The following is a 21,084-nucleotide window of genomic DNA, read 5'->3' on the forward strand; positions in this document are numbered from 1 at the left end:
GATTTGGGAGGTCAGAGGTCTGTTCCCAGCTCTGTTGCTGATCTGCTGTGACTTTGGACAAGTCATTTCACTGCTCCATGCCTCAGTTTTGTGAACTGTAAAATGGGGATAATGATACTGACGTCCTTTGTGAAGTGCTTTGGGGATCTAATGGTGAAAAGTGCTAGATATTATTCTGTCCATTACTATCCATATGGTGGCACCCTGTCCCAGTGTGCTTTCTTCGCTGGTCATTGTGGCGACAGACAAAGCACAGGGGAGCTTCTGTGCTGCCAGTGGCAGAAATCACATTCTGAGTTTTTGCACTCTTATGCTACCCTAGAGGTGAAAGGATTCTTCTTCTCCACTCTAGCGTCTGCAGAGTCCCAACCAGCAGATATGTCCAGGCAGGAAGAGTGCCTGCTGAATTGTCTGTGGTTGGGTAGAGATGAGTGTTTCTCACTGTTGTGAGGAGTTTTCTCTCTGCTTCACAGATCAGGTTGCTAGGATGCAGGCTGTGTTGGCCCCTTCCGTGGAGGCAGAACTGTGTGTGTGTGTGTGTGTGTGGCATGAGGTTGGGAGAAGGAGTCTTGTCAAGTTTCTAAAAAAAAAAATGTCTTAACTTAGAACACACAAAAACATGTATTTATTTAAAAATAAAAGATTACTCTGCATTACAGTATGTATTACAGTATATATGAGTATCAAACTCTTTTAACGGTGCAGTGGTGGGAGGGATAGCTCAGTGGTTTGAGCATTGGCCTGCTAAACCGAGGGTTGTGACTTCAATCCTTAATGGGGGGCCATTTAGGGATCTGGAGCAAAAATCTGTCTGGGAATTGGTCCTGCTTTGAGCAGGGGGTTGGACTAGATGACCTCCTGAGGTCCCTTCCAACCCTGAGATTCTGTGATAATTCAGAAACTCACAAACCAGTCCGGTGTGTGTCAGTCCAGACACCAGTTATTTTGTGACCCCTCGGGCATGTTAAGCAGACTATCCTATAGCTTGCTTCAGCGCACCTGTGTGTGCATGTGCGTGTGTGCATATGAATTATAAGCACCCATCTTGGGACTGTTCTACTGTTTATGTGTGGAACACAGTCTGACTGTATAGTTTAGTTTGCTCAAAGTCTAGCTCTTCCATTTCCAATTCCAGAGCAGATGACCAGACAGGATGATTTCTTGGGCTTTATTCCTGCTAACTCTTGTTTGTCGCCTTACAGACAGACACGTTCCCTACTTGCGGATCTAGGGAAAAGCAGCTAGCAGCCCTCCAGAAGAGAGGTGGGTGCAGCCCCCTTCCGCAGTCCCAGCTCGTAACATACATGCTGTTCCATGAGAAGAACCAGTCTTTGGTAAGTTATTTCCCATTGGTGGGGATGTGGAGATGCTGGTTGTCTAAAATAGGTGGTGGGAATATTGTGTGTATGGAGATTGCAAACTTGTTAAAACAGGAGACTTGAGGGCCAGACTGAGTTAGTTGCTGCTGTTCTCTTAAATTCTCCCTACACTGCCAATGAGCCCCGGGCTGGCGAATACCATGTCCCTGTTCTGGATATAAAAAATCAAACCCTTTGCATTGTACCTCTATATCAGAGTCGAATGGCCTGCAAAAAGCCCCACAGGAAAATTGAGTGCAAAATTGAAAGACTAAATATCAGTGCAACTTTCTGATTGAGACTTCCAAAGCTGTGACTCTTTCTGCACCCTGATCTCAGCCATGTTACTCTCATCTGCTAAGACAGGCACTTGGGAGTTGGTAGTGCACAAAATACTCCATTTGCACAGTTCTGGGAACCGTGACTTGGAATGACCTTTTGTGCATTTAAGGGCAAATCTGCCCTTGCAGCAGAGAAAGGTCCCCAGGCATCAACCCAAGTGTAGTTCTTCTATCCAAGAGAGAAGATTTGGAGGTCTGCTCACCAGGTAGGGACATCTCTGTAGTGCATATAAGGGGTGGGCAGATGGCGCAAGGACAGAGAGAAGTTAAATGGAGAAGATTAATTATTTGAGCAGCAGATAGGAATGTTGACCCAGATTCAGCCCTTTCACAACTGGTTTTGGAACACTTGATACACTTAAAAACAATGGGTTTGTTTCTCTTGATTAAAATGCACCTATCAGCACTAGCAGCAGTCTATACTCATGTAAAGGTTAAAGCCACCTTCTCATACAGTCTGGTGAAAAACTTTTTTAAAAGTTTATTGAATCTGTATCCCCCCGTTCATGACCCAGTCCCTCCATGGAATTTGAATTTAGTAGTAATATAACCTATATCTTCCCCGTTTGAGCCTCTACCGCAGGGGTCGTCAACCTTTCAGAAGTGCTGTGCTGAGTCTTCATTTATTCACTCTAATTTAAGGTTTTGCATGCCAGTAATACATTTTAACATTTTTAGAAGATCTCTTTCTATAAGTCTATAACATATAACTAAACTATTGTTGTATGTAGAATTGTTGTGCATGAGAGTGTGGGAAACTAATATGCAAGTTTCTAGAATAAGGCTAGTTCTTATCTGCTGGTAGGCAGTAATAAAATAATAAATTAAAAAGCTGTCTAGGATGATGTTACCCAATGAAGTTACAGCTGCTGCCTGTGTGTATTTTATTAACCAATTAGCAATTGCTTAATTGCTTGCTTTAAGTGTATAAAGATGTATGCTAAAAAAAAATAAAATAACTTTGCTTTCAATCATATTAATAGTCAAGCTCTGTCCACGCACGCCTGCGCTGCAACAGTTGTATATAAAGTAAATAAGGTTTTTTAAATGTTAAGAAACTTCATTTAAAATTAAATTAAAATGCAGAGCCCCCCGGACCGGTGGCCAGGCCCAGGCAGTGTGAGTGCCACTGAAAATCAGCTTGCGTGCCGCCTTCGGCACCCGTGCCATAGGTTGCCTACCCCGTTCTACAGGATTGTTCTCTGTTTCATCTTTCTATAAAGACAGCTTTTCATAATAGCAATTTCTTCCGCTAGAAGAATTAGTGAGTTGTATGCATTGATGGCAGACCGCCCTCCCCCGTGTACTTTTCATAAAGATAAAGTGATCTTAGACCACATCCTAAATTCCTTCCAAAGGCAGTCTCGGAGTTCCATATCAATCAGAGTAGAACTTTACCTGCATTTTTTTCCTAAACCTAATTCGCATAAAGGGGAGTCTAGATGACATTGCTTACAAGAGCGCTCTTAGCTTATATTACCTGGTACTTCTAAGGGTCAGGCCATTTCAGCACAGTCCCTGTCCAGATGGGTTAGACTTTGTATTGAGAAATTTTTACCAAAAAAGCTTCCCTTGCTCCTTCTGGTCCTCTTAGAACCCATTCTACTAGAAGGACAAGTACATCTGTAGCAGTCTCCAAACATATTCCTCATATTGAAATAGGCAGGGCTGCTCCATTCAGTTCAAGTCACACTTTTACAAGACATTATGCATTGGATCTGGCATCCAGCTCTGAAGCACAGTTTGGCAGAGTGGTGCTTCAGTCATTATTTAATTAAAACTCCACTCCCTTCTTCCGTATTTACAGTACTGCTTGTCTAACTACCCCAAGAGTGGGAATGTGCAGAGGACACTCAACGAAGTAGTGAAGGTTGGGTGTTTGTAATCGGAATTCTTTGAGGTGTACTCTGCATATTCACACTCCCCACCTGCATTCCTCGCTCCTGCGGTGTCCTAATGTCACTGTTACTTGGTATATTCCACTGTAGTAGTTGGAAGGAACTGAGAGGGCAGTAGCGCCAAGCCCCCCTTTTATAGCCGCATCCACAGAACGCGCCCCAATGCTGGGGGTGAGGGAGGGATGTGCGCTGACATGCACTGCTGGTAGAAGGTGGCACCGTCCTGGCTGCTCCCAGTCAGTGCATCGCAGGAGTGAACATGCAAGAGTCTATCTCAAAGAACTCCACTGACAAATAGCCAACCTTCATTTCCTAATCATAACATGACCTTAACATGGGGCTTTGCATTGAACACTTTATTAATTTGTTGTGTAGGCAGAGAGCCATAACACCCAGGGAGAAATAGGCATGTTGCTTTGTGCCCGTCGAAGGAGTGCTCCATAATCCATTGCTTTTATATCTTTTTTTGTTAAGCTTCTCACTTTTTATCACTCGTTGATCCGTTAGTATGATGCAGAAATAGCTTCAAGCTTCTCTTGTCCCTCCCAAGAGTGTGTGAGTGAACCTTGTCAGATAGTCGCTAAATTAAAATGCCCAAGGACTAATTAACAAGAAGCAATAGAACAATTAGTGTTAGGTAATTTGATGCCCAGGATCAAATAACCGTGATTATTGCATTTCCCCTGTGTGTATTGTCTGGGGGAAAGTCAATAAAAGAAACATAAAGCCTAATTCTTTCAGGGAAAATAATTAATTTAAAATCCATCCTGTAAAAAAATCCAACTCTAGTTAAGCAAAATCAAAGAGGTTGCCCTAAGATTGGGGTAATGGAGTCCACCTAAAAGAACTTGAAACACTCAGCTTTTGTTTGTTATCATTTCTATTCTGGTGGTGCTGACAGTGACATTAGGACTCAGCGAGGGTTGCTGCGTTTACAGATCTCTTGCAGTTAAGGTGTCGATAATTGGCTGCTTTATTGAGGGACATTTTGGGCTTTCACAAACCGAACGTTACAAGTGAGCTGAGCTGATTGTACAGTTACAGCTGCTAGGTTGTCATTAAACTGTCTCTCCATCACCAGTGAAGTCCTGTAGCCCTGGAAATAGCTGTGGAAGGCCCCATATGTGGTGAAAATATGATTCCCTTTACATGGTGCAGACTGCCATGCTCAGGGATTGATCTGTTTCTTCTAGGTAGCAGAGCAGAGCTTGGTGGTAGCTGTCTCTGTAGCAGTGTAGGGGCGATTGTGAGCAGGCCAGAGGTAGAGCGCAAACCATGGAGATGCAGTGGCCCAGCGTAGCACGTAGGTCCTGGCAACAGCTCATCTCTTTTTGCTCCAGCCCCATGACAGTGTAGTAGCGAGTCTGGAGCAGCGCTGTGGCCGCTGCTAAAGGATGGCGCTCTGGGTTCTGTTCCTTAGACATTTGAATGCAGAGCAGAATCCTTTCTACGCATGGGATTTCAGGGTTACAGTGAGAAGTTGCTCTCTAAGCCAGAAATAATCTTTCGAAATGAAACCTCTTTACAGATTGGATTCAGTGTCTGAAAGAGATCAGAAAAATGTGCCTTGCGATGCGGTTTGGAGTTCTTGTTGTGTGGCCTCCTGTTCTTGCGGTTGGTTTGTGAAGCAGCAGCAGCACCATGCATTATCATTTATTATTTGTATTACCATGGTGCCTTGGCGCCCCAGTCACAGACCAGGACTCCACTGTGTTAGGGGCTGTACAAACAGAACAAAAAGACAATCCCTGCCCTAAAGAGCATATTGGAGCAATCTAAGCATAAAAGAAGAAACAACAGATGAATACAGACAGGCAGGGAGAGTACAAGAAAACATCAAGACATGACAGGCAGTGGTCGCAGCACACCAGCAGCCTAACCATTGTCATGTTTTTTGTAGGCATCACAGCGAAGGAGACTTTTGAGGGCAGGTCTACACTACAAATGTACATCAGCGCAGCAGCACAGATGCAGCTTTGCTGCTGTAGCATGTCTGGTGAAGACGCTGTAAGCTAATGGGAGAGAGCTTTCCCATCAGCTTCATAACTCCATCTCTGCGAGAGGCAGGAGCTATGTCGGCAGGAGAAGCTCTCCCACTGATATAGTGCTGCCTACCCAGGGGGTTAAGGTCGGTGTAACTATGTTGCTTAGCGGTATGGATTTTTCACACCCCTGAGCGACATAGTTATAGTGAAGTAAGTATGCAGTTTAGACCAAGCCTAAGGAAGGCTTTGAAGGAGGATAAGGAGTTAGTTTTGCAGATGTTTATGGGGAGCTCCTCCCAGGCATGCGGGGCAGCATTGGAGAAAGCACCAAGGTGCTAGTTTGAAAATTTACCAAGTGGGTGATAAAGGATGGAGCCATGGGCCAATTGGAGGTAGGAGCCAACCTTTTGATACTGAATGAAAGATCAAAGGTAAGTGGGAATAGGCTGTGAAAGGCATTGAAAGTGAAGAGTAGAAGCTTATGTTTGATATAATAGAGAAAGTGAGGAGTCAGTGCTAGGATTCAAAGAGGGCTTTGGTTCTTTTGTTGTTAGATCTCATATACTTTTACCTCTTCAGATTTCTTCTCTCATTGTTTCCCCAGAAGAGTATAAGTGAAAGCAGGTCTCTGCCTCTCTCTGTGGTTGGCTCTCATTTATCCCAAGCCTTGAAAGCTGGCTACCCAGTCGACTTAGAACGAGCGGGTCTGACTCCTGAAGTTCAGAAGGTTATTACTGATATCATCCAAAACCCTCCCATCAACTCAGGTGAGAAGCACAGCTCTAGACTGAAGGTCTCAATGACAGTCATTGGGATATGGATAAAGCAAACAAGAAACCTATGTATCCTGTTTGTTCCTTTTGGTGAGAATTCATCACTCTGAGGACCCATTCCTGAGCCAAGCTGAGCATGGCAGGGCAAAGGGCGTTCCCCCTCAGGTGTGAAGCCAGTGGGAGATAAGGGTGCACGGAAAGCCACGCCTCAAGCCATAAAAGAGAGGAGAAGGGGAGTTTTCTTTAAGAACTTCTGAGTTGAGTGCATACAGAAGATTGGTGTCTCAACAATATGTAAAAAGATCCAGACATAATTTTTTAACTGTGTCCATATTTAGGTACCTAACTTCAGCCTCTGAGTTTGAAAACGTTGGCCCCAGTGAATAGTTATACTTAGGCACCAGCAGCATGCCAAGTGAATCCTTGAAAATATCTTAAATTTCCTCAGATTGCAAACCTGGGTCATTTAAGATACTGGGTGACGAAGAGAACCAGACAAGTAAACTAATAAATAGGTTGTTACCTGCATTTTAAAACTTATCAGAATTCTATAAATGTCAGATGGGCACCTGATTTAGTGATTTAAGCTCACAATTGGTAGCCCCAAAGCAGGGTTTCGATTTCCAGCTTTTCCACTGATCTACTGCTTGGCCTTGGGTGAGTCATGTCATCTCTGTGATTGTTTCCCCATCAGAAGGAAGCAGCTTTCATCCCTCCATACTGCAGGCAAGGTAATGGAGATGTTACATTTGTCACTTCTAACAGAGCTAGAGATAGAACCCAGATCTCTAATATGGCAAATATTGATGATGATCTTCATTCTGTTTAAAAGGACACCAATTACAGTTGTAACCCCCACACCTCCTGGGTGTGGGGTTCTGTCCCATCTAGTGGCACCAAGACGACTTAGAGAGAGAGAGAGAAATGAGTCTGCTCTACAACCTTAGCTACCAGCCAGTTGGCTTTTTGCTCATGTGGTAGAGGCTCATGCACTAAGCTCCAGAGGTTCGATCCTGCCTGATGACGACTGGGGTCTGTCGGCGTTATAAGTGGGGGCTCGTCTGGGATTTCAATGGGGAAGTCTCTGAAGCTCGGGACGCGCTTCCTCAGCTAGGTGAAATATGTAACCCCCACACCTCCTGGGTGTGGGTTCTGTCCCATCTAGTGCCACCGAGACCACTTAGAGAGAGAGAGATAAAAGTGAGTCTGCTCTACAGCCTTAGCTAAGAGCCAGTTGGCTTTTACCTCATGCTGTAAAGGCTCATGCACTAAGCTCCAGAGGTCCCTGGTTCAATCCCACCTGCCAACGACCGGGGTCTGTCGGCGTTACACAGTAAAAATAAGGAAGAATGCTCGGGGTCTTCTCTTCTTTCCCCACCCCCAGCTCTACCGGGCCATTAATGAGTCACTGACATTCACAGGAGGAAGGCGTGGTGCTTAGAATGAGCAGAGGAATCTCTGGGAGTCTGAACGCTCATTCTCACCAGCTCAGCAATTCCCTGCTGTAGAGCTGGGCTCCATTGTTTTTGGACTTTGTACACTAAGCTGACCTGTAGGTAGGTCAGTGATCATATGCCACTTTCTAGGGCTTGTGGGCCCCAGAAGCAATTCAGATTTGTACCTGTTAACCAGCACTGTCAAGATAAGTTTCTTATCTGTACAACAGATAGCCCCATCAAATCTGAATGATTTCCACAGGGTGGAGTGTTTAACTCTGTGCACTTCATTCAGCTGGGACAGTGACACCTGGCAGCTACGTTTATAGTCAGTTACTCCTTTGTTTCCATGTGCTAACACAATGCGTGGTGTTTGGGCTGCTGCACTCTGTTCAACAAGTTCTGCAACAAATCTACTTCCACTTAACGACAAAAATCAGGAGAACGCTTGTTAAGCTTTTCTGTAAGGTTTTGGACGTAAACTACTTTTGTCCCTTTTAAGTAAAATGAAGAATATTGTCAGTATTTCCCAGAGATGATTCATTTGTGTTCTGTACATCACTTTATTTCTAGATAGCAGAGTGTGAGCAGTTGTTAAATGATAAACAAATTTCAGACTAGAAAGAAGATGCAGACTTTTAACAGTGAGGGCAATCACTGGTTGGAGCAATGTGCCAAGGGATGTGGTGGATACTCCATTGCTTGGTCTTTAAATTAGGATTGCATATTTTTAATAAAAGATCTGCTCTACAGGGGGCCAGACTAGATGATCACAATGGTCCCTTCTGACCTTAAACTCTGTGAATCTATGAAATTGTTCATGAAAGGTACCAGCGCCACCTTATGGTGTGTAGTGATTAGAGAGGCAAGGGAGAGTTGGGGGGAGGAGATTGAGATGGGGAGGTGGCCATGACATATGGGTATGTGATCGACAGTGACATCAGTGACCACTGCTCTGGATAAAAATGAAGAAATAATAGACATTTGTGGCTAGCATTTATTATTAAAGTTGATCCTGTGATTGGACATGGTCCTTTTTGAATATGTTTTGTTTAAATAAAACAACGAAAATGCCACACCACCTTTTTAAGCACCAACTTACAGGTACACATTGTTATGCTATGAGGAGGAGATACTGGAGATCTATTTTTTCTTTATTTTTTATGAAAGTGTCCTTTTAGCTTTTGGTCAGTTTTAGTTTCTCTGAAATGTCCAGACCCCTTTACACGCCTGCTTTTCAATGAGCCCAGAAACCCTTTTAGGAGCAGTTAGAGGGCTGTCCAGACACCTTCAACTCACTTTCAACGGCATAAACTCAACTGGGTGCTCGGAGAACTCCAATTTCAGTTGGACAGAAAGCCAGGGTCGCACTGGCCAGTGCTGCTGAAAAACAGCTGGATCAGCGGGAGAAAGGAGTTTGAAATGACTTGTCTACCATGAGCCCCTGGCTCCATCTACTACCAGTCATAGGTGGACAGACTCCTACAGTGCTCCTCTTCGCTAGGAAAGTGAATTAAAAGCATTGTCGATGCAGTGTCTTCAAATAAGAGGAAAGCTGTAGAAGAGCCTAGCTGCCTTTAAAGTACAGCGACTGGCTGGAGTAGGGGAAGGAAAGTTGGGGAGAAGAGTGCTAATGACTTATTGGGCCAGATTTGACTGCAGTGGGGTTGCACGGCTGTAAGTGAGGTCAGGATTTGCTCATTGGGCTAATGTTTTCCTTTCTGATAAAGTTCACGCTGTAAACTGTATTTTATTGTATTGTTTAACCCATTCCATGCTGTAAAATACGCTGTGCTTTAATGAGGGGAAAATTCACTGGCTGTTGATGTTGAACCTTCCTTCCCCAAAGCTCAACGGAGTGCTCCTGGAGCTCTAATTTGGAGAAGCACTTCAGGAACTTGGGGAATTTATTAAAATATATATATTTTTTTCCTTCCAAGATGTAACCAGAATGACAGCGATTAGAGCACTGGTCCCTGCGAATATCGAGCTGTACCTGATCCGAATGGCAATTGCACTGCTGGAGAAAGGATGTGGAAATGGGCAGCTGGGCCAAGCGTGTGATTCAGGCAAGAAAAGCCTCTCAGCTGAGTGTGAAGGGCTGCCGGCCAGCATGGGGCCAGCCCAGAAGAGCAAGGAAGGAACATCATGGATGGAAACAGAGGTTAGTAAACCAAGTTGTAAACCAGTCTGCTTCTGCAAAAACAACATTTATTTCGTAGAGACATCGTAATGTTTGATTTCAGGTGCTTTTTATAATGCCTTTAATTGGTGTTCTGATTAACTTCTTATACATCGGGTACCAATGGAAGTAGCTGCATTTTTATCACAATTCAAGTTTTCAACCTGTTGTTAATCACTGAAATCAGCTTTGCGTAGGAGAAACCTCTAAAAATAGCATGTTTAAGATTCCAGACACACTGCAGAATGTAAGTGTATTCCTAAAAAACCATACAGCTCTGGGCAATATTGGAAGTGCCTGTAAGTTTGTGCCACCTGATAGCTGTTTATTTGCTCTGTGATTTGGTCTGGTCTTGACAGTATGGGTGTCTAAGGTACATAGATCTTAACTGACATTGGATGGCAACCAAATTGGCAGTTTCTGAGCGGCAAATGGAGCCTGGCCTCCCCCATCATCTCTGGGAGTGATCCCTCACGTTTTAATTTCAAGGCACCTTGGGCCAGATGATGTCCCCAAGACTCACAGGTGGAGGGGGGACCCTTCTTGGCTGACACCTTTTTACTCAGTGGAAAGGGGAGAACTGCACATCTCTGCAGCACAGTCTCTCCCTCCTTCAGATATCGTGCAGAGCTGTCGGTGGGGCTAAGGACCTGTGGGTGGAGAGGGGTTGTGGACTGGGTTTAGGGTTGTCCATCATCCTCTTCTTTCCATGCAAGCCCTGCAAGGGAACTGGCAAAAAAGAAGGTAGCTTAAGGCTTGTACTGCAGACTCTCCCAGTGTGAGTTCTGGTCTACACTGACTGCTATGTTGTGCTCAGCATAGGGGCAGGTAACAGAATTGCTGGTAAACATTCGTGGTGTGGACTAGGCCTAAGCCTGCGCTAACTTTGCCCATTCTCTGCAGCATGCGTTCCATGGAAAGCTGCATGGGGGAGCTCCTTGCCACATGGCTCCATCCAAGTGGTGGTACAGAGGAGCTGGGGTTACACAGATGATTCCCAGAGGTCAGGGATCCCATGCATGTGGTCTGTGCATGGTGCAGATCCCCTGGTGTCCGCAAGCCTGGGGAAGAGAACTCCCTGCTTGTTCTACAGCAGGGGTAGGCCTGTTCTCCCTCCCCCCTTCCCTATCCCCCCCAGAAAGGTATGTGGGAGTTGTGCAAGAGGAATATCCTGGAACTTTTCCTGCTCTCAGCCGGGATGCTCCTGTGTTTTCCATGAGAAGGGCTGTTCTGAGCTTCAAGTGGAGAGGGGGAAGCTCTTGCCATCCCATGTGTTTTCCTGTCCTGTGGGTAAATGATATGAATGCTCAGAAGTGTCTCTTCCTGCACTGTTCAGACACTACCTACTCCTCTGTGGAATTATGAACACCTTGTTCAGACTTCCTGTGGCACCTCGGCCAAGTCACTCAGGCTTCCTGTGCCTCAGTTCCCCATCGTACAGTAGGGATAATGCCCTGCCTCACAGGGGGGTTGTGAGGGTAAACACATTAAAGATTGTGAAGTGCTTGGTGATGGAGCCTTATGAATGCCTAAGATAGCTAGATTGAAGACTGTGCCAGGCATTTAGGAGCAAGGTGGACTTCTGGACACTATGCCTCCTGGGCAGTAGATTTCAAAAGCACTACCTGACAGGTCACTCATAAGAACGGCCATACTGGGTCAGACCAAGGGTCCATCTAGCCCAGTATCCAGTCCTCTGACAGTGGCCAATGCCAGGTGCTTCAGAGGGAATGAACAGAACACGCGTAATCATCAAGTGATCCATCCCCTGTCGCCCATTCCCAACTTCTGGCAAACAGAGGTTAGGGACGCAATCCCTGCCAATCTTGGCTAATAGCCACTGATGGACCTATCCTCCTTGAACTTACCTAATTATTTTTTTGAACTCTGTTACAGTCTTGGCCTTCACAACATCCTCTGGCAAAGAGTTCCACAGGTTGATTGTGTGTTGTGTGAAGAAATACTTCCTTTTGTTTGTTTAAAACCTGCTGCCTATTAATTTTATTTGATGATCCCTAGTTCTTGTGCTATGAGAAGGAGTAAATACCACTTCCTGATTTACTTTCTCCACACCAATCATGATTTTATAGACCTTGATCATTTCCCCCCTTAGTCATCTCTTTTCCAAGCTGAAAAGTCCAGGTTTTATTAATCTCTGTTCATATGGAAGCTGTTCCATACCTCCCATCATTTTTGTTGCCCTTTTCTGTACCTTTTCCAATTCCAATACACCTTTTTTGAGATGGGAAGACCAGATCTGCACGCAGTATTCAAGATGTGAGCGTACCATGAATTTATATGGAGGCAACATATTTTCTGTCTTATCATCTATCCCTTTCCTAATGATTCCCAACATTCCAACTCCTGAAGGGAATGTAGCATTGTGAGATTGCAGCTGAAGGGCTGTTTATACCTACGTGGGTAGTATGTCTATGCTGTCACTGTGGCATTAGAATTACACGAGCAGGGGAGTTGTGTTGCTCTGAAAACAGAATAACTATGCTAGTAAAAGTGGAGGCTTTCGCCAGAGATAAAATAAGCACAAACGTATTCCAAGTTGTGCTGAAGAAAGGTGAGTTTTGCTCCAGTCATCATTAAATAATTTTGTATCATCTGCTAACTTTGCCACCTTCCTGCTCACACCTTTTCTAAATAATAAATATATTAAAGAACATGGGACCCAATAGGGAATTTTCAGGTTCCCACTCTTAACCTTTTGCTGATGAACCTTCACCATTTATTCCTACTTTTCATTTCTTGTCTCTTAGCCAGTTTTTGATCCATGACAATACTTTGCCTGTCACCTCATAACTACTGCAGTTTCTTTAATAGCCTCTTGCTGGGGATTTCATCTTAATGCCCCTAAGCTCTCAATCCATTTTACTGGCTTTGCCAGGGTTCTGTCTGTTTCCAGAAGTGTATCTTTTTGTCTCTGGTACCCTCTGGAGTCTTGCCACTTAGCTGTGCTGGTTTCCTGCTTTCCTTCCTGCTTCCCTTCTGAGGCTGCCCTTGTTTTCTGAGGTTGCTTCCGTGCCAGATCTATAGACTTCAATTTCTGCATAAATGTACTTCTGTTTGTAACTGATATAGCAGATCCAGTGATGGGAAATTATTGGCATGGTGCATTTTAACAGTCACAATAAATTTACCGTAGTATTTTAACAAGATGAGAGAACTGAGCTCCTGTTCATTTGTGACCTAGGACCGAGTTCAGTGCCTTTGGAAGAGATGCTAGTTCTAGTAACCCAGTGTCCCGCTGGTACCAATCTCACATGTGTTATTGCTTTTAAAGGGGAATTCAGTGACGCCAACCACACACACATACAAGTTTGTGTCCAGGGAAGGAGTGAAACAAGATCATCCACATATGGATTCTTCACCTTGGGTAAATCTCTGTCTTTATATTATAATACGTGATAGTTTTGCTGGTAGTGAGTGAGATGGGTAATCATAGAATATCAGGGTTGGAAGGGACCTTAGGAGGTCATCTAGTCCAACCCCCTGCTCAAAGCAGGACCAATTCCCAACACCCTATCTATTCCAATACCCTATTTTTGATGTTCATATCTTTCTGAACAACTTTATTTTGGGCTGAAATTTCCAAGCACTTAAATAATAGGGTGATAGGTGCTGTACAAAAACTTTAGTGAATAGAAACATCTCAGTCCAGCTCTATATATTAACTAACCCCTTTGCTGGAAAGAACACCTCTGAGCAATAAGCAGTTTTGAGTCACCACCAAATATTTAAAGGCTCCAAAACTGTTGTGGGATACAGTGCCTAATGCTTCTCAGGTCTACCAACAAGGCTGTTGAAATACACGTTTCAGCACCTTGTGTTTGAAATAACAGTGCTCCATTTCCTGACGTTCCAAGTGGTCTAATTAAGTAGAAGGCACTATATATCCTCCCTTACTATAATGTAAGCGTATTTTCAAAATAAAGAACTTTCCATGTATGCAATATTAATTGTTTGGATTTTGAATCGTAATGTTGTAAGTGGAAAGTCTTTTTTTTTTAACCGGCCATGTTTTATTCTTCTAAAATGGGAAGCTTGTAAAGAGCAGCAAGATGGACAACAAACAACCCTCAAATGCAGAATGGGATGTACCAAGCCATCAAACCTCCCTTCGTTTAGCCTCCTGGAATCAGCCTCCCCTGGATCCTGTTGAAGAGGAACTGTTCAGTGACTCCCAATCAAAGGTAGCGCTCTGATCCATAATTTTAGGCCTGGTCTACACTGGGGGGGCGGCTATTGATCTAAGTTACGCAACTTCAGCTACATGAATAACGTAGCTGAAGTTGATGTACTTTGATTGACTTACCGTGGTGTCTTCACCACGGTGAGTTGACTGCTGCCGCTCCCCTGTCGACTCTGCCTGCACCTCTCGCCAAGGTGGAGTATAGGAGTCCATGGGAGAGTGCTCGGGGGACGATTTATCGCGTCTAAACTAGACACGATAAATCGACCCCCGCTGGATCGTTCGCTGCCCGCCGATCCGGCCTGTAGTGTAGACATACCCTTAGTTATGCCTTGCAGGGTCCTAGAGCTCGGGCCCGAGCCCAGAAGTCTATACAGCAATGAAACAGCGCTGCAGCCTGAGCCCCGTGAGCTGAGTCGGCTAGCATGGGCCAGCTGTGGGTTTTTCTTTGCTATGTAGAAACACCCATACAACTTACTATTTTTTTCCCCTGTGAGGTAATTATGCTTTGTAATCAAGCTTGTCTCTCTCAAACTAGACAGATTAAGCTCTTCAGGTCTCTCACTGTAAGCCATTTACTCCAAATCATTTTTGTGGCTCCTTTCTACACTTTCTCCAATTTTTCAACATCCTTTTAAAAATATGAACACCAAGATTGTACAAAGTATCCAGTATCAGTCTCACTAATACCATTTACAGAGGTCAAAATCTCCTCCCTACTCCTCCTCCTCCTCACTGCTCCCCTTGTTTATGCATCCCAGGATTGCATTAGCTCTTTTGCTGAAGTGTTGCACTGGGAGCTCCTGTTCAGAAGATAAGGCAAGTTCTATATATAAGACCTTACATGTTAGAAAAAAATCTACCGTGAGGCTAACAAACCAAACAAACTTGTAAGCTATCACTTACTATCTTTAGTACCTTCTCACCATTTAGGAATATTGGTTGCGTATCTTAGTTCAGTTACTATATACATTAAAGTACCCTATCCTTTTTGTAAGAATATGCTGTTTAAACTCGGATCTATAGTAATTAATGTTGTTTCTTTTATACTGTGGTAGGACCTAAAGGCTTCAGCCAGGTTGGGTCCAATTGTGCTAGGTTCTGTACAAATATATAATAGTTCCTGCCCCAAAGAGTTTACAGTCTAAAAACAGTGCACCAAGTATTATCGGCCACTGATTATTTACAATTATTGTGAAAGCAGAATTTAGTGAAAGTCCAGTCACTTCAGTGGTACCGATTTCACTGAGTAGGAGGCTTACCTGCCCATCTCCCCTTCACTAGCCTTGCTAGTGTCTTGTTTGTATAGAACTTCTTACAATACTTGGTGTTAACCTCCATAGAAATGTAAATAGGGAAGTGTTGGTGCATTGTGGCATATTTGGTTAGCAGAACATCTTAGTCTTGCTTTATTTTTAACCATCAGGAGTCTCCCTCTCTGCTCTAAAGATGCCAGACTCCATCAATTTATATACAGTAATACTCTGCCACAATCTAGCATCTCATAAAAGATCTTATAAGACCCTGATCTTATAAAGCAGGAGCATACTGGGTTTCCAGTCTTGGCTCATAGGGAAGCATGCAGATCCCAATCCACCTAAGGCCTTTTTGCTTTTCTTCATGTGATCATCCTTTTCTTTTGTCCTCTCCTAAAAGAGGCACTGTGGTGCCTCTAATAACATGCTAGTGGTACTGCTTTGGGCATGGCTGTTTCAGTTCCAGCCTGTTCTCATTAGCAAAGGAACAGCTGTTAATCCTGCCAATCAGAAATCATTTTACTTTGCAAGCAGGAAGACAGCCCAACCCAATCTGGATCCAACATTGAATCACTTAGCAACCTGGAGTTTGGATCACAGTTCCCACTCCCTGCCCAAAATAAGGGTTTGGATGATGTTCCTTAGAATCCAGAGTTAACAACAACAGTGAATGTATTTTCTTGGTTTTATCGAGTCCCACTCACGCTGGAGACTTTCTGTCCTTATCCAAGCCACACTTAGAGTTCTGCAGTGTCTCACCCCATCTTGCCTAATCTCTCTCTCTCGTTCTTATACTGTGCCCATCTTCATGGTACAGCTTCAGCACCTTGAGAGGGAGTGTGATGTGGAGCAGTATTTCTCAACGACTGTTCCGTAGATGGGTGCTGGTTCCTGAGAGCTCCCTGACGCAGTTTAGTAAGCCAGCAAGATGGTCCTTGGTGCCAAAAAGGTTGAGAAACACTGGCCAGAGGAGTGAACACAGGTTTAAGAGTGAAGAGCTCCTCTCTTCTTATCCACATTCCTCCAGTGAGTCTGTTCCCACTAGGAAAAAGGTACTTTTTAAAATCGGGTAACTCACGTTCGTTGATGTGCCTGCAAATGCTACGTGCCACCTACTGTAGACACAGTTTAACACCTGGACAGTGGTGGGGTAGCCTAGGGTACATGGCTTTAATTCTGTTTCTCCATCGGTAAATGGGGATATAGCCTGACTAGCTGATGGTCAGCGAGGTTTGTGCAGTGCTTTGGACATACAGCGTAATTTAGGTGTTGAAGCACTGTGCATGGCAGGGGGTGTGGCAGCTTTAGAGCTGATGTAGTCAGTGGGTGGAGAAGGGCCCATCTTGTCTATTCCTATCCCACACGTTTGGGAGAAGGCTTCAAAATCCCACAGAGGGTGGCTAGAGTCCCAGCTTGCTCCCCCTGGGGAGTCGCTGGGGTTGGCGTTCAGGAAGCTGAGAGCCAGGTGTGTGGCTGAGGATGGTTTGTGGAGAAGGTCACTGCCTAGGTCTCTGTGGGGCGCTGGGGTAGAATTGAGTAGTGGGTCCCTGCCCTGACTAATATGGGGCTGAGAGGATGCATCCTTCCTTGGGCCTGTGGGAAGTTGGGTGTTGGGTTCTTGTCCTGCTTCCTGTGGGGTGCTGAGGAGGTTGTGGAGAGAGAGGATCTCTGGTGAGCTACTTGAGGTCTTGGGGAGAGGATTCCCTGTCCGGGCACTCTGGATGGGGTAGGGGAGTCCCTGCCTAAGTTGCTTGGGGGAGGGAGGGTTGGAAGGAAAGGAAGTCCTTGCCCAGGCCGTTTGGGGGCAGGGGAATTTGGGAAGAGGGCTCTGCCTGTCCCATGTGGGGTGAGGGAGAGCCTCCCCCCTACAATCTGAAGGTGACTCTGCCTGACTTGTGGAAATTTTATGCCATAATGGTGGAATGTTTGCTTAAATGTCCAGCTTTCACATGATGAAACCTGGGCTCTCCCACTTCGCCATAGCAGGGTAGATGGGGGATGGAGAGAGGTGGTCCCTGTAATAATTGGGCTGTAGCTATTTCAGGGCTTTGAAGAAGAGAGCGAGCCTGAAATGTACCCAGAATTGTATTAGCAGCCAGTGCATGGTGAGGAGCAGTCAAGAGCCAGGCCCCTGCATGCTGCATCCAGGCACCAAGCCTGGTTTACCTCACATTCTGATTCCTTCGGTCATTCCTAACCTGCAGAAACCATTGTTTCCTTCTCAAGCTGATACACCTCAACAACCAAAACTTACCCAGCTTCTCCTTGTTCTTATTGGACAGGGTCAAACTGGTGGGGAGTGGGAGCGGGGGATGGGGTGGCAGCACACAAAATAAGGCCTGCCCGTGAATCACCAGAATGAGATGCGCTCACTCTCTTTTGTGCAGCTTTTGACCCCTCCCTTGGGCTTGGCTCCTCTTTGGTGGGGCGTATACATGCGTATGGCTCTGCCGGCCTCCATGGGTTTGAGGGGGGAATGTACGTGGTGGTCTCCCGTGACCCCAAAAGAAGCTGTCACTCACAGTAAATGGCACAGATCTGTAACCCTCCCTCCCCTCACATGTCATGACAAAAGAGATACACTGAATGTCAGCATTTAAATCATCATCCCCAGACCTCTGCCTTATCCCCTCACTGAGCTGAGTCGGGCAGGAGGATTGTTCCAGGCTCTCTGAAGACTCTCATAGATGTTGCTGCCTCGGTTACGCTAATTCATATTTTTGAGTTGTCTTTGCAATCATAACAGCTAGAGACTGTCCCCCTTCCCCCCCCTTTTTTTTTTTTAAACAAAAGCTGAGATTCTGAAGAACAGCCTAACAGCTTCAGTGAGGTGCTGGTATGCGATACTGGCATGTGCCAGCCCATTCCGAGCCCTGGCTCCCGTTGTTGCTCTGTTGGTGGACTGTACTTCATGTTCACTGGAGTCGTTTTAAAAACGTGCACCTTTTCCTCATAAAGAGTGTTTTGAATCTTACAGTAAGGTAACATATATTTGCATTTCTCCAGATGAGCATGATTTTTATTGTTCAGTTGAGGAGCGGAATAGTCCATATGATTACTGTAACATTGTGTATGATATGTAAGGCTATGTTTTAGTCACGGGTATTTTTAGTAACAGTCATGGACAGGTCACAGACCATAAACAAAAATTCACAGGCCCGTGACCTGTCTGTGACTTTTACTAAAAGTACTTGCTGTGACTAAAACTTGGGAGGGGGGCTGTGGGTGTGGTCTGGGGGGGCCGTGGGTGCTCTGGGGCAGGGGGTGTGGCCTGGGGGGGCCGTGGCCCGGAACCCCCGCTAGTGGTGCGGGGGGACTGCAGCTGCAGTCCGGGATCCCTGCTGGGCAGTGGGGAGGATTGGCAGGGCTGGCAGGAGCTTCCTACCTGGCTCCGTGTCCCTGCAGCTCCTAGGTGGCAGGGGCCAGGGCAGGGGGGCTCTGCTGCTCCCGCCACAAGTGCCGGCTGCCACAGCTCCCGTTGGCCAGGAACCGCAGCCAATGGGAGCCGTGGGGGTGGGGCCTATGGGGGTGGCGTGGAGACCCCTCCACCACCTAGGAGCTGCAGGGTGGCCATGCCAGTGGGAGCTGGGGAGCCCCCCACCCTTAGGTAAGCGCCCCCCTGGACTCCCCAACCCCTGAGCCCCCTCCCCACACCCAAACTGCTGCTGCTGGCCCAGGGACTGCCTGGCTCAGGCAGCCCCTGAGCCAGCACCAGCTGCTGCAGAGGTCACGAAAAGTCATGGAATCCGTGACTTCCGTGGCAGACTCACAGCCTTAATTATATGTTATACTTGTCTCCTTCCAGACTCAGTCTGCAAAAAGGAAGTTACCAGAATGGTTTGGAACTTCAAAGGGAACAGATTCTTCCATTACTACTGGCAAGAAATCCAAAGTGGGAGCAAAAAAAGGTCTTTTTGGTTGAACTTGGAAATATCAACAACTTTCTCTTTTAAAGAAGCTCAGAGAGAGCATATACCGGTATATAAGCATTCTGGCTCTACTGGCATTCAGAAGGGAGTTGCAAGCACTACATCAGAGATGGTTTATTTTTAGTTTCTAGCATTCTGAAGGCCATGTTTGTTTGTGCACAGTTGGAACCGTTACTGAGCTTGGGCTGGAACAACTTGTCAGTGTGTGGGGAGCAGCCACATCAAGCAGCAAGATCTTGAATTCAAGTACATAAAGAACTGACCCAAGGGTTCAGTTAGGTCATATTAATATTGTTTATAGAGGCTGTTTGCTACTTTCACTATTAGGATCAAACTTTCCAAGATTTTTACTGTCAGTTTATTATATATTAGTACAGCGGTTCTCAAACTGCAGCAATCTGAGGACGACCCCCATTTTGATTTAAAATTTTGGGGACCTCCCAAGCCTCTCCACTCAGCCCTAGGCCCTACCCTGCCTCCACTCCTTCCCTCAAGGCCTCACCCCTGCCCCACCCCTTCCTGCCTCCCACTCACTCCATCCCCTCTCCCTCTGTGTCTCACTCTCCCCTGCCCTCACTCACTTTCACCAGGCTGGGGCGGGGGGGGGGGGTGCAGGAGGGGGTGCGGGCTTTGTCAGGGAGTTGGGTGTGGGGTCTGGGCTGGGGCAGGGGTCAAGGAGGGGATGAGGGTGCAGGCTCTAGCCTGTAGTGCTTACCTCGGGCGGCTCCCGAAAGTGACCAGCACATTTCTCTGGCAGTGTCACCTAGGCGGGGGGGCGGGCAGGGCCTGTGCCCCAGGTGCCACCCTGTAGCTCCCATTGGCTGCAGTTCCTGGTCAATGGGAGCTGCAGAGTTGGCACTCCCCCCTCCCCCCCTGGGATATGCCAGCCACATCTGGGAGCAGCATGGAGCCAGGGAGCCTGCCTTAGCCCTGCTGTACCTCTGGAGGGGGAGGAGTTGATCAGTGGGGCCCGCAGACCCCCAGCAGTACCCTCAGGGATCCCCCGTTTGAGAAATGCTGTAGTAGTAGATTCCATTTATTACCATCTAAATGGAAAATGTGGGCAACTTCTGTGAAGTTCTTTCCAGACCATCTCAGCTGCTTGTTGTTGTGCATTTACTTTCTCCATGAACACCTTCATAACCTTATCCTCATCAGTTGGCATTGAGTTTATTATGCAGGTGCTAAGTTTTTACAGTGCCTTTTTTTTTTTTAAGGATGGTAGTAGGCATGGAAGAATGTGGAATATGGGGGATCTTGCAGATGGTTCAGTGCCACCATATTAATAAGTGTTATCTTGCTGCTAATACATATTATGTCAGCTCAGCATTCTGCATCTACTAATATTAGATCTGGTTTGATCTGATAATACTGTGCGGTATATCTGATGTGAGATATACTGTATGGAATTCACTATATCACTGTTGAATTTTGAAAAAATTATATATATGGAAAAATGTGATATACTACTTTTTAAATTGCCATTATGCACTTTGTACTTGCACTGTGGTGTGTTTTTTATAATAAAATGCTGCATAACGGTACTTACAATACATATAGTTTATTGTTGATTTATTTCTGTAATCCTGTTCATTTACCTTTTTTGAGAAATCAGACTTGTTTGTAATTCCAAGCATCAGTTATATGAGATGAAATTTCAATTTTTAAAACGTATGGATAGCATGGGTTGGATTTTTTTGAATTAGGGATCAATAAAAGTTAAAA

At 45.6% G+C, this 21,084-nt stretch overlaps 1 protein-coding gene across 2 annotated transcripts in view; it reads left to right on the plus strand.

Annotated features, from left to right (window-relative positions):
• Positions 1-19,494, plus strand: part of WRN (WRN RecQ like helicase) — a 112,137-nt gene extending 92,643 nt beyond the window's left edge. The window contains exons 31-36 of one of the 2 annotated variants that reach the window (XM_045017830.1): positions 1,203-1,334; positions 6,187-6,349; positions 9,732-9,955; positions 13,266-13,358; positions 13,998-14,175; positions 19,236-19,494. In XM_045017830.1, coding sequence (XP_044873765.1) covers positions 1,203-1,334; positions 6,187-6,349; positions 9,732-9,955; positions 13,266-13,358; positions 13,998-14,144 — 759 coding nt within the window. In that variant the 3' untranslated portion in view covers positions 14,145-14,175; positions 19,236-19,494. The remainder of the gene's footprint in view (positions 1-1,202; positions 1,335-6,186; positions 6,350-9,731; positions 9,956-13,265; positions 13,359-13,997; positions 14,176-19,235) is intronic. The other variant, XM_045017829.1, reaches the window with a different exon arrangement.
• The last annotated feature ends 1,590 nt before the right edge of the window (positions 19,495-21,084 follow it).

Source organism: Mauremys mutica, chromosome 5 (assembly GCF_020497125.1).
Source record: "Mauremys mutica isolate MM-2020 ecotype Southern chromosome 5, ASM2049712v1, whole genome shotgun sequence".
In the NCBI taxonomy this organism is placed as follows: domain Eukaryota; kingdom Metazoa; phylum Chordata; order Testudines; family Geoemydidae; genus Mauremys; species Mauremys mutica.